Source organism: Vigna unguiculata, chromosome 11, assembly GCF_037176805.1.
Source record: "Vigna unguiculata cultivar grain cowpea cultivar isolate G323 ecotype 2 chromosome 11, ASM3717680v1, whole genome shotgun sequence".
Lineage (NCBI taxonomy): Eukaryota > Viridiplantae > Streptophyta > Magnoliopsida > Fabales > Fabaceae > Vigna > Vigna unguiculata.
The window spans coordinates 43,399,352-43,411,389 of record NC_140802.1 but is presented as its reverse complement, the minus strand read 5'-3'; the positions used below and the strand labels follow the sequence as shown (position 1 = coordinate 43,411,389).

Here is a 12,038-nt window from a genome sequence, read left to right as displayed (position 1 = left end):
ATATAAAAAGAGAAGGAGAGAAAGAAAGAGAAGAAGGTCTGGTGTATAGTTTGTGCTAACCCAGAACCTGCAATCTCTGAATAGGATTTGGGTTGAGTTCTCTCACTCTTCTCGCTTTTTCTGTTATGCGCGTTGTGATGTGTGCGTGAATATGATCCAATTTGATTGAATAGTGTTATAGTTTTCGAATGTGTTGTGATGTGATGTGTGAAATGACAAAGGTGTTAGCAATTGTGGTTGCATCTCTGATCTAACGTAACATTCTCCATCAAATCCAAAGGTACTACCATACATACAATGCAATCATCATTTGCTTTCAATTTCATCTTCTCCAATTTCACCAATGTTAATTATTTATGATTCAGCAATCGATTAATCCATGAATCAAATGTTCAATGTTTCTATTGTTGTTATTGAATTTGATTTTGTTGGAATTGTAGTGTAGTGTGGTGTAGTGTAGGGTAATGGAGAGAGACAAAGACAACAAATCCCCTCCTCTGCCACCTTCATCTTCCTCGTCCCAACCTTTCAGCCATGACATCGTCGGAATGCCCGATAATCCACCCAAAAACAGGGGTCATAGACGCGCCCATTCCGAGATTATCACCCTTCCCGATGACCTCACCTTCGACACTGATCTCCCCCTCGATGACGACTTCCTCGCCCTCGTAGATCATATCCATTCCCCTCCGTTGCCTGAAGATGACAACAAAATCATCGTCAACAACAACGATTACATCGGCAACAATAACGATAACAACGTTCGTAACGAAAGGCCGAGGGTTAGACACCAGCATAGCCATTCCATGGATTTGTCCATCCAGCCGGAGATGCTGGTCTCCGGTGCCGATGACGTGTCCGGCGTGGATACCAAAAGGGCTATGTCGGCTGACAAGCTTGCTGAGCTTGCCTTAATTGATCCCAAGCGGGCTAAAAGGTACTCCTTTACTCTTCTTCTCCTTTCTCTCTATCTATCTATCTTTATTTGATGTCAGTCAAATAGCAAAAAAAATTTAGGTGAATAGTTTACAATATACAACTTCTCTGAAATAGTTCTATCAGACTTTAACTGGTTTTTCTTCTGTTAGGGTACATTTGTAGTCTCATGCAAAAAAATAATTTTGAATGGACAGAAAAAGAAAAAACTGATTCTTAAAAGGGACTAGAACTAGGTGGCATTGTTTATATCTATGGAGCACGGATACATACATTCAATGGCGCGAATTTAAAAACTGTTTTTTCGGCTTCGACACGGTATTAATGAGAGTCTGTTTTTGACTTGTCGTCTTTAATGTTGTCTAATTGGTCTCATTGTCCATCTTTAATTCTTCAAGTTTTACATTTGTTACTTTTGACAAACTCTAACTCCCTTTTCTGAAATCTTCAACAAGTGTCCCTTCGGTATAGGTCCAGAAAAAGTTTCATGAAGTTTGCATTTAATTTCATATTTTCCACCGCAAGAACAACATCCACTTCTTATCTTTGTAAGATATTTCCGTAGAGGTTTAGTATCATCATCTTGTTCTTTGGCTTGACTAGAACTAGGATTTGGAATACTCATCTCTACCACAATGTCAAAAAAAAAAAAAACGAACACAATACATTAAATTAATGAAAAATAAAGAAAAGAGCGTAGCATGAACATTTAATCCACTCAAGCATAGCATAAAGAGTTATTACATTAGCTAGGGAGAGAAAATATAAATTTATACATAATATAAAAGTATTACATAACACCAAGAACATCAACAAAATGGAAAATGTGTTTCACTACAACAAAAGTAGAAAATTTTATATTATTTTTTGAGTGAAAATGATTAAGGAAGCATCAAAATTCACTGTATTCATAATAGTACTTCCTACACAAACTTTAGTGGTAGGTTTCATCGTGTTGTCAAGAATTGAGAAGCATGGAATGGTGGGGAAATGCAAAGGAGATTAACAAGGCATAGATGGCGGTGGTCGGAGATGCCGTCAGTTTGAGAGTGCCCAGAACGGTTATTTTTTCATTAAGAGTGGAGAAAACTAAAGAATTGCAGGAAAAGGAAAAATTAAGTGCAAAGTAAATAGTTTGTTTGTTGAAAGGTGAAATGGAGAAACTCTTGAAGTAAAAGAAACAGAGACATTGAGTTGAAACCATATGTTTTTGAGACAAAAAAAAATGTATTTATATTGAGAAAAGGAAATTAATACCATAAATAGAAGAGATTAATATCTATGATACAAAAATTAAATAAAAACATTCGTAATAATATATATTCTTGATTATATAATATCTACTCAGCTACTGAAAAAAATTACCTCTTCCCTCATTATCATGTGTCACAGCCATGTCCAACTAAAAGAAAAACAGTTTTGGAGTTGTACGCTTGAAAGTTGAATCTGACACATAGGGACACACCATTGTCCGTGTTCCATAGGCTCATATTGGTCATGGACAAGACAATTTTCCTTGGTTTTTTCCATTAGCTTTAGTCCAAAACATGCCGTCTTCCATACGCTTGGTTGTTTCTGAATTGATTTTATGCAGAAATATAAATAGTAATCCTCTCTAGTGGTGACCTTTAGGTTTTCTGCATGATATTTGCCCCTCGTGATTGCTAGACTTGTTTATGTTACTTTGATTGATTACTATAGAGTCTATAAAGCTATGGGCTGTTTGGCACTGCAGGTGTTATTACGAGGTTTGTCTGCAGGTTATTAGTTAAAATCAACTAATAGCCATGTTTTTTCTTCATGTTGCGCAGCAATTACTTTGTTCGATTGTGATTTAAATTGTTGAATTTAGTGGAATCTGCCACTGTGCTTAGGTTGCGAACTAATATTGGTTTTGGAAGTTCTGTTAGGGTTACGTTGTGAAAAAAAATTATGGGCATGGCTTTGTTATTTTTCATTGTCATTTCACTTTTCTTTCTACCTGCATGGAGTCGCTGATGTTATATTGTGGAATAAGTTGAGTACATTTTTGCTCTTCTGAGCAGGAACCATGTCCACCTTTTCTATTTTATTAAATCAGCATTCCAAATTGTTTATATGTGACATTTCTGCATTCCTTTCCCATTTGGCAAAATTGTCCCCCTTTGTTCTCAAAATTTCACTTAAAACACTTTCCATGAATCTTTTTATTAAAGATAAAAAATATGACTTATACTCTTTATATGAGTGTGATAGGATATGGGCAAACCGACAGTCTGCTGCAAGATCAAAAGAAAGGAAGATGCGTTACATTTCTGAGCTTGAAAGGAAAGTGCAGACATTGCAAACAGAAGCAACATCCTTGTCTGCACAATTAACTCTCTTGCAGGTATTACCTATTTCGTCTTCATCTTATGTTGTATACTTTTCTATTCCACTTATGCCAACGTCTGACAGCTGTTTAGAAATATTTCACCTTCTGACGGCTACCATGTCTCCTTTTTGATTGAAAAGAAATAGTAGGAATTATAATCAATGTATTTTTGCCTCTTATACGAGCAGAGAGATACAAACGGACTAAATGCTGAAAACGGTGAGTTGAAGTTGCGTTTGCAAACAATGGAGCAACAGGTTCACTTGCAAGATGGTAAGCCCGAAGTGTTATAAGCTTTTTAGATTATTGCTCTATCTTTTTCTTCTACTGTTTTTCTAATTTTAGATTAAAATATTGGCAAACATTGTAAGCTACTATACGACCTGTGACCTTTGTTTATATGTAGTAATTTTACCATGAGTTTTTATGCTGCGCCAAATGTTTGATCAACTTTCCTGTTTTTGGGTGGGGTTGCTCCGTAGCATGTGCAGAAGTTTGAAGGTAATCAACAGTGTGAAAACAGTGGTTAAATTAAATTGAACCTCTAATTTATTTCAAAACGATTAAAGGAAAATCTAAAACTGATTATGGTGTACGTTTGCATATTGCTACTAGCACTTTTGAATTTATTATTTAAGTTGATGAGGTATTTTGTTTTTTCACCCTAAATTTAAGGTTTGTGCTTTTTATTTTTGTGACATCAGTTAGACTGCCCGTGGAATTAGTGCATAAGTCTTAAGATAAAGCCACCTCCCTTGTGTAAAGCAGGCTGGTAAGATAAATTTTGTTGGTTTCTTGGGTGCATTTGAAACTTGCTCTTCTGGTTGGAAATGTGATTTCATAATTTCTGTTAATATCTATTTTAGGATTGAAGCAATAAAATTCAAATTTACTATCCATGTAGAGTTTATCCTGATTTCCTCTGTTACAAGAATTAATTCCTGGCTTTTTCTACGCCCTACAGCATTAAATGATGCATTAAAAGAAGAAATTCAGCATTTGAAATTAATGACTGGACAAGCCATGCCAAATGGAGGACATACAAACTTTGCTTCATTTGGTGGTGGGCAACAATTCTATCCCAATAATCACGCCATGTACACTCTTTTGGCTGCACAAAAGTTTCAACAACTTCAAATTCAATCCCAGAAGCAGCAGCAGCATCAACTTCAGCAGCAACAACAACAGTTTCAGCAGCAACAACTTCAGCATCAACTGCAACAGCAACACCAACAACACCAACAACACCAACAACAACACCAACAACAAACAACAGCAACAGGTACTGTAACATCAACAAATGGGGTTCTTGAATAGGGAGGGGACACAGATAACCCTTCATGAAGTGTCAAACCCTTCAGCAACAGAGGATTATACAGACTACAAAAGTTACCTTCTCTTCATCTCCTTTTCATTTAACATGTCTTGTGTTTTTAGAGTTTGTGTAGGTCACAGTCATATTATATTTCTTACTCCTGAAATGGTCCCAGTTAGAGATTCAGAATTATGCACTGTAAAATTCTTTGGTACCCTTGGTTGGATCTGTGGGGCGGATTTATTTTTATTGAACCTTCTTTCTATTGCTTTAGTCTACGTATGCCTGCACAAGTGTCCTGTTTAGTGTTCAGATTAATAAATAGGGTAAATTTTATATACGGTTTAATAGTTACTTTTATGATATTTATCAAAATTGAAGTTTTATTTTGATAATCTATACTCTATATAACATTTAATATATTAATTTTGTTGAATGTAAAAATCAACAATTGTTCCAATAACCCATTCCTTTGATATTTTATTGTGTTTAGTGTATCATTTAACACCGTTATTGGTGACTAAAACCATCATATTTATACTAGTGTTAAAAAAATGAAAAACAAATTTACATAATGATAAAATTTGTATACACATAGGAAAAATATAACAATTTAAAGTTTACATAAAACAAAACAACAAATAATATGAGCATTATTTAGTTATTAACTACATTATTTAGATTGGATATGATATTCTCTTATATAATACGAAAATGCTAAAAACGAAGTTTTTTTGTTCATTTTTTTTCTCTATCTGTTTAATTTTGTGATTTTGCAGTAGATAATTTCCTATTCATCATTCTTGAACTTTTATATATATATATATATATATATATATATATATATATGGAAATTATGGTGAAAAATTATCATTATTTTTCAAGACCAAATGAGAAAAAACAAATAATAAATAGTATTTATTCTTAAGTTATTAATAAACATACAAATGAACATGTTAACACATTTCTAATAGGTGAATGTAACAGAAATTTGCATCGTAATTATAAATACATAAGTTCTTAAAGAAGAAATTAAATATTGAGTGGTAATTATCATAATTACTATAATTATTTAAACTTTTTAACTTTAAAATTCAAAATTGAACTTTTAAATTTTGAAATAATTGATTTATAAAATGATTTTATGATAGTTTATTATTATAATGTATAATGTAGAATCCAAATAATCTTATTGACGGTCCGGATATCAAATGCGAAACAAATTTTGGATAATAAAAATATTCTTCAAAATTAAAATATGTGGGGTGAAGTTTAAATTATTGTAAACTATTTTCATATTAAGATACTTTTGTAGTATATTTTTAAGATAATTAATTGACGCATGTAAAATGTAAAGTTGTGAATTAAGACACAAAATCTAATAAAAGTAAAAATAAAAAATGCAACATAGAATTTTAACGTTTAACTTAGTTTATTATTAGACAGACATTATTATAATAAAAATAATAAAGCAAAAACATATTTAATATATAAATATAAAAGTTTAGTTTAACTATATATGTATTCTTTATCTCTTTTATTTAAAATTGGATAGTGAATAACAATATTACTATTAGAACAGTATTTTGCGAATGAGGAATCATAATAGTCTTGGAATTTATCTGATGCATGAGTCATATCAGTCTCGTATGAAACCTTCTATGGACCAGTGATCAATTTATGTAAATTACAGCTATTTCAAAATTACATTGCTCATTTTCTTAATAATAATAATAATAATAATAATTAAAGTTAACAACATAAATTTATTAAGAGATTTTCTTTACTTAATAGGATGAAAGAAAACAAAAGAATATAAGTAACTTTGGCATTAGGAAAACTTTTCTTTCTGAGGTATTCCTGATCCTGATACCTGAAGCAGATATATACTAAATTTGCATCACAAAACCCTAATTTCAGATCTCAATTGAGATGTAATTAGCTCTACAGAGGCTCCTCATTGTTCCCAAATCTTCTGCGTTTTAATGTACAGGTTTGCATTTCTAAATGTCCGAATTTGGAATATACGTACGTGTACATGATTCATAAACGTATTCATTCCTTACATGCTCGAAAAAAGTCTCGGCATTGGTTTCACTTTCTTCATAAACCACCCAATTACTTTTTGGTGTTACTTTTTGGTGTGCATATGATACAGACTAATGTCATAATCTATAGCTGGATTGCCATATTTCGTTAAATAAATAATATCTATCTGGGTGTTGCTGAAGCTTACGAAGTTATAAAAGGTGGGTTCTTCTGAGATTGCACTTATAGAAAGACTTTGCATCAAACTTCACATGTTTACTCTACATTCAACCATAGGAGTCTACATGATTTCTAGAATAATTTTATTCACAAATTCTACTCAACTCTAAGATGTATTTGTGTTGTCATGATCATAAAATTATCTCAATTCAATCATTGCTATCATGTGGATGATGGTGATGGAAATATAGAAACAGTGTGATAATCAATGCCTGAAGTTAGTCTCTTAAATGCTTCTCAATTATTTAAAAGATTAATCTTTACCTTTCGTCCAATCCTGGGCTCATCCCCCAAAAGTTTAAGTTCCAACAGTTCAATTTATTCTACTTATACCACGTACAAGTTTGAAGGAATGACATGATTTTCAAGGGTATCTAATTAGGTATGTATAATATTCAGGGAGTTCCATCATGACTGTCGCTGCTAAACTTTCTAGGTGATCCACTTCTTTGTTTCTAGGTCGTCAACCAATATGGAACGAATATTTATTTACTCTATGCATGTATATATTGCAGTTTTTTATGACTGCAGACATACCCATACATCATATTACCTTGTATTTTATGTTTCAGAGTGTAAGTTTGTATTGTATATTACATGGAAGCAGTAAAAACTATGGCCGGGCCTGGTGATCCAATGAAATCTGAATGGATAGATAGAATAAAATCTGAAGGATCCATTCCACTTCTTGATGCAAATAACTGCTCAAATGGTTGGGCTTCACCTCCTGGAGCTGCATTCAAGGTTAGAGGTCCTGAGTATTTTAAGACAAAGGTTAAGATTCCTGCTGGTGATTACCTGCTCAAGCCTATAGGACTTGATTGGATTAAAAGTTCGGTGAAAATGGGCGAGATATTGAAGCATTCAAATAGTAGAGTTAGGAAGGTCATTGATAATGAGTTTCCAGCTGGTGATAAACCTTTTGTGTGGGCCTTCAATATGCAACTCCCAACCAAGGATAATTACTGTGTGGTGGCATATTTTACCAACATAGAGCCTATTACTGGGGACTCTTTGATCGAAAAGTTCTTGAAAGGAGATGATGATTTCAGAAACTCAAGGCTTAAGATGATTGCCAACATTGTCAATGGTCCTTGGATTGTGAAAAGAGCGGTTGGGGAGCAAGCAATATGCGTAATTGGTCGTGCCCTTACCTGTAAATTTTGTGTGGCAGAGAATTACATAGAAGTAGATATTGATATTGGGTCTTCCATGGTAGCAACTGCTATAGTTCATTTGGCATTTGGTTATATCACAACTTTGACTGTTGATCTGGCTTTCCTTATTGAGAGCCAAGTTGAATCAGAGCTTCCAGAAAAACTCTTGGGTGCATTCAGGTTGTCTAACCTCAATCCTGCTTCAGCCAGACAAGTTGAGCCATCATCTGTTTCGAGCACTGCTACTTTACAAAGATCTTTATCTAAAAGATTGTGGAAGTCAATAGGACAGATTCTTCTTCCAGGTTCACAAGAAAATGACTCTACCTCTGCCTCACAAAATACTAAAACTGTTGATCAAAAAAACGTCTGACTTCAAAGAATGGTGAGTTTTTGGAGTTGAGATCATCTTTTAATATTATTATTGATGCTTTGTACATTGAGTTAACCCACAAAATATTCTCTTTAGCTTACGGACTTGTGCTTCTCAACTTCCCACAAAACCTTTTTTTATTATTATTTTTCCCTTATTAAGGAGAAAGGTTGAGAGAAAGTAAGCACTCTAATCAGTATCCTTGAGAGCACAGTTTTACTTGTCTGAGTATATTTTAAGTAGAAAATTCAACTGTTTGTTATTTGTGCCTCCAACCACTAGCCCCTTACCTTTCTAGAACTGGAAACTAATTCTGTTTCGGAGTAGAGATAAAATCCAATACAAAATAGTTGGTTGATTACATTCAATCCCAACAATTTTCGTTCTAGAATTCTCTTTTTATGGCCCAGTTTCTGCTTCACTTATTATTTTGCTTGTATTTTACTAAATATTATGATGTTTCTTGGTCAGCTTGTTGTATAAAAACAGTAATGCGTTCTGTGTTAGTGTTAGTAATCTTGATTGTAGTATGCTGTCTTTCTTGGTGTTAATAATCTTGATTCTTGGAGTTCTCTTCATATTTTTTTTTTCTTGACGTAAATTGGTGCTTGTGACTGCTAAAAGTTAGAATAGCCTTACGTACATTTTTTATATAATTTCGTATATGTAATGTTGACAAATTAGAACCTTCACGCAAACTGGAATGACAATGTATGTTTAGCTATATATTTTATTTAATTTGTGGTTTTACACTTTGCAATTCAGTTGTATTTGACGCTTAAAACAAGGTGGAAGGTGGAACTCTGCAACCTTGGATCTAGCACCTTCTGTCTGGTACATGTATAACCTAAAGCCATTTGATCTCATATTACAGAGGCCAGTTGATATAAATTGTTGGCAATTCTACAATTTTTTACCAGTTGAAAGGTGGGGATATGCCGAGAGGAAAGACAGAGTAACAGAAAACAGTGCAATGAGCAATCCTATTTTCTTATCCTTGGATCTGCTTATCAGTCAATTACATATTACATTCTCTGCTCATATATTCCTCACTTTGAGCATCTTCTATTCCAAGAAACACCAAAATCGCATTCTTCATGTATTTGTGCCTAAATTAAGAATATAGCTTTATTGAATTAGACAATATCAGCAATTGATTTGTGCAGCTCCAATATCAGCAAATCAGTTACTGCTGTTTTAGCACCTATTTGTTTTGATATTGTAAAATTAATTCTCACATTTTTTTTTTCCTTTGAAAAAATGCACATTTCAATGTAACTCTGTGACTGAAGATTGATTTGATCACATCACAATCATGCTCAATAGTTCAATTAATCCTGTCAAAATCAATTATATCTAATTTTAAAACAAACAAGATATTAATCTCCATGCTAGCTTAAACATCTATTTCTTGCTTTAATATTTAATAGTAAATTGCACGGCCACTGTTGAAATTTTGTGAAGTTACACAAACGTCTGCTTTTCTAACATTTCCAATAACCTGCTTTGTAAGATCTACTCTAATATTTTTCAAACACTTAAGGCTAGTGTTATCTAAAAAAGAATGCCTAATGTAATATGCTTTAAACAATAAAAGGAGGTAAGTGTAGAGATAAGAACAGGGAATGTTTGTATAATTTTAAGAATCCTAAAATATGGTTAATGTAGTTTCTCAATATTTACAAATAACATCAATTTAATTTATTGATATATCTAGGGGTACCAGTTTGGTTCCTAAGTTGAGGATTGTTTACACCACAGAGAACCATATTAAACGTTCAAAATCTTTAGATGACTTGGAGTACCAATGTGACAATTTACTCAATGGACATATAAAGATGAATATTAAATTCTCTAGCATATATAAACTATTATTCTACCGTTAAGGCTGTGTGGTTAAACAGCAGAAATCACGAAAAACCAAACCAGATCATTCAGTGATCAATCACTGATCACATAAGCAGTGTAGAACTAACTTCAACTTCAATTCCATAAAATTAGTCACTAATTTCTACTTATCATGTAAAATGGTAATAATATATACTAAAATGATTGTATCGTTCATGAGCACAATAGAATCAGATTCAACTGGTATCGTCCACGAGCAAACAAAATAAACAGAGGGCAAACAGTAGCAGCAGAGTTGCAACGAGCAGTGTCACTTCAACAGACGAGTATACAGCATCAGAGAACAATCATTATCACAAAAACTAAAGATGAAAACTCTGAAAAGGGATTTTGGTGCATCTTTAAACAAATTCTATATTGGAAGAATTAGAATTGCATTGCTATCAATGTAGACTGTGTCAAGGCAACATCTGATATCACAAGATATATATATATATATATATATATATATATATATATATATGACTTCAACATTAGACAATATCAACATTTCCATTTGGCAAAGCACTCATCTGAAGTGTTCTGCCAGTGCTTGATGCCAAAAACCTCACAGAAGGTAAGGAAGGATCGGTAACAGATTCAATCTCAAGAAAGCTTAGGTCAAGAGCACCAGATCTCTTCAAACTAAAAACAAAGACAAGCATAATCCATCCCAACAAGGAGAGTGCCCAGTAATTGCTCATGCCATGAATCAAACCCCATGCTATAGCATATCCAACAACAATCCCTGACAAATGCCCAAGAAAACTTGCCTGAGGAACGATGATCGAAGTGAAAATAAGCGATTCAAACGGCGCAAAACTGATAGGAAGTGAAAGAAACCCAAAGAGATCCAACTTTGAAGATGGTTGCTTTACAGAGAGAATTGTCATCCACCCAAAAACAACACAGGAATACCCAACAGCTGTCACTCGACGAAAATACTCAAGCTTGAATCTCTGAATCAACAAATGATACATTGCCAAAACCAGCACTCCTGATACAATAACCAACACAAGTGTGTACTGCAAGTAGTACTCAACACCAAGGCCTAAGTGCCCAAGCTGTTCCACCACTCCAAGACTCCATAATGCACTCATGTTAAAAACAAGATGAATAACACTAATATGAGAAAAAGCAGAAGTAATTATCCTCCAATAATGCCCTTCCACTGCGGTCTCATAACTCAAACCCACCTGTGAATACCCAATATTTTTCTTCTGTATATAGAACCAAATCATGCTGCATAATCCTATGATACAACTTGTGGCAGGTTTTTCCAAGATCTCGTAAAACAAAGGCTTCCCCATTTCTCAGAATCCCTTTTAGTGCCACAATCAAACAACACAACACAGCCTATTCAATCTAAAGCTCCCAAATCCAAGGGTTTTTTTTTTTTCTCAATTTCCAGGAAATCTCAGAAATTGATGAAACCCACAAAATGAAAAATCGCGCAGCTATTCCCCATCACGGAACAGAAGCCTTTATGAAGGAATTGCACGAGAACAGAACCAGAAAGGTAGAGTCTTTAAGTTGAGGGAGTTCATAAACAACGCTGAAGAAGTTGAATTATGCGGAACAGTTGTGGGATTCTTGCATTCGGATTGAATGAAGAAAAAGGGGTCTGGTGATGAGAGAAACGCAGAAGGAGGGTTCAGAATAATGCTCACCTTGATTGAGGTACTAGACCATTCTGGTTGAATCCTTCCATGGCCTGCGTTTTCTGATTCATATAATGTTTTTTTTTTT

General features: G+C 33.7%; 3 protein-coding genes across 6 annotated transcripts; 2 read left to right on the top strand and 1 right to left on the bottom strand.

Annotated features, from left to right (window-relative positions):
• LOC114169967 (putative transcription factor PosF21) lies at positions 1–4,877 on the top strand. 2 transcript variants are annotated; one of them, XM_028055385.2, is made up of 5 exons: positions 1–280; positions 441–937; positions 3,172–3,304; positions 3,478–3,562; positions 4,254–4,877. In XM_028055385.2, the coding sequence occupies exons 2-5, from the start codon at positions 465–467 to the stop codon at positions 4,604–4,606; spliced, it is 1,044 nt and encodes a 347-aa protein (XP_027911186.2). In that variant the 5' UTR covers positions 1–280; positions 441–464; the 3' UTR covers positions 4,607–4,877. The 2 variants fall into 2 exon arrangements, with proteins under 2 accessions (XP_027911186.2, XP_027911188.2); XM_028055387.2 differs by having other exon boundaries at positions 9–280; positions 446–937.
• A 1,571-nt stretch (positions 4,878–6,448) lies between these two features.
• On the top strand, positions 6,449–10,271 carry LOC114170469 (protein ENHANCED DISEASE RESISTANCE 2-like). 3 transcript variants are annotated; one of them, XM_028055957.2, is made up of 3 exons: positions 6,449–6,597; positions 7,480–8,414; positions 9,168–10,271. In XM_028055957.2, the coding sequence occupies exon 2, from the start codon at positions 7,488–7,490 to the stop codon at positions 8,400–8,402; it is 915 nt and encodes a 304-aa protein (XP_027911758.1). In that variant the 5' UTR covers positions 6,449–6,597; positions 7,480–7,487; the 3' UTR covers positions 8,403–8,414; positions 9,168–10,271. The 3 variants fall into 3 exon arrangements, with proteins under 3 accessions (XP_027911758.1, XP_027911757.2, XP_085524558.1); XM_028055956.2 differs by having other exon boundaries at positions 6,450–6,597; positions 7,445–8,414; XM_085668432.1 differs by having other exon boundaries at positions 6,463–8,414; positions 9,277–10,271.
• A 146-nt stretch (positions 10,272–10,417) lies between these two features.
• On the bottom strand, positions 10,418–12,038 carry RBL13 (RHOMBOID-like protein 13). Its single transcript, XM_028052956.2, has one exon. It carries the CDS (start codon positions 11,597–11,599, stop codon positions 10,784–10,786), a length of 816 nt encoding a protein of 271 aa, XP_027908757.1. The 5' UTR covers positions 11,600–12,038; the 3' UTR covers positions 10,418–10,783.

Excerpts from the sequence above, each read along its gene's own strand:
- LOC114169967 (XM_028055385.2), top strand. The coding sequence starts at position 465 with ATGGAGAGAGACAAAGACAACAAATCCCCTCCTCTGCCACCTTCATCT. Across the intron at positions 938-3,171 it reads GATCCCAAGCGGGCTAAAAG|GATATGGGCAAACCGACAGT; the intron begins GTACTCCTTTAC and ends TGAGTGTGATAG. Across the intron at positions 3,305-3,477 it reads CACAATTAACTCTCTTGCAG|AGAGATACAAACGGACTAAA; the intron begins GTATTACCTATT and ends TTATACGAGCAG.
- LOC114170469 (XM_028055956.2), top strand. The coding sequence starts at position 7,470 with ATGGAAGCAGTAAAAACTATGGCCGGGCCTGGTGATCCAATGAAATCT.
- RBL13 (XM_028052956.2), bottom strand. The coding sequence starts at position 11,599 with ATGGGGAAGCCTTTGTTTTACGAGATCTTGGAAAAACCTGCCACAAGT.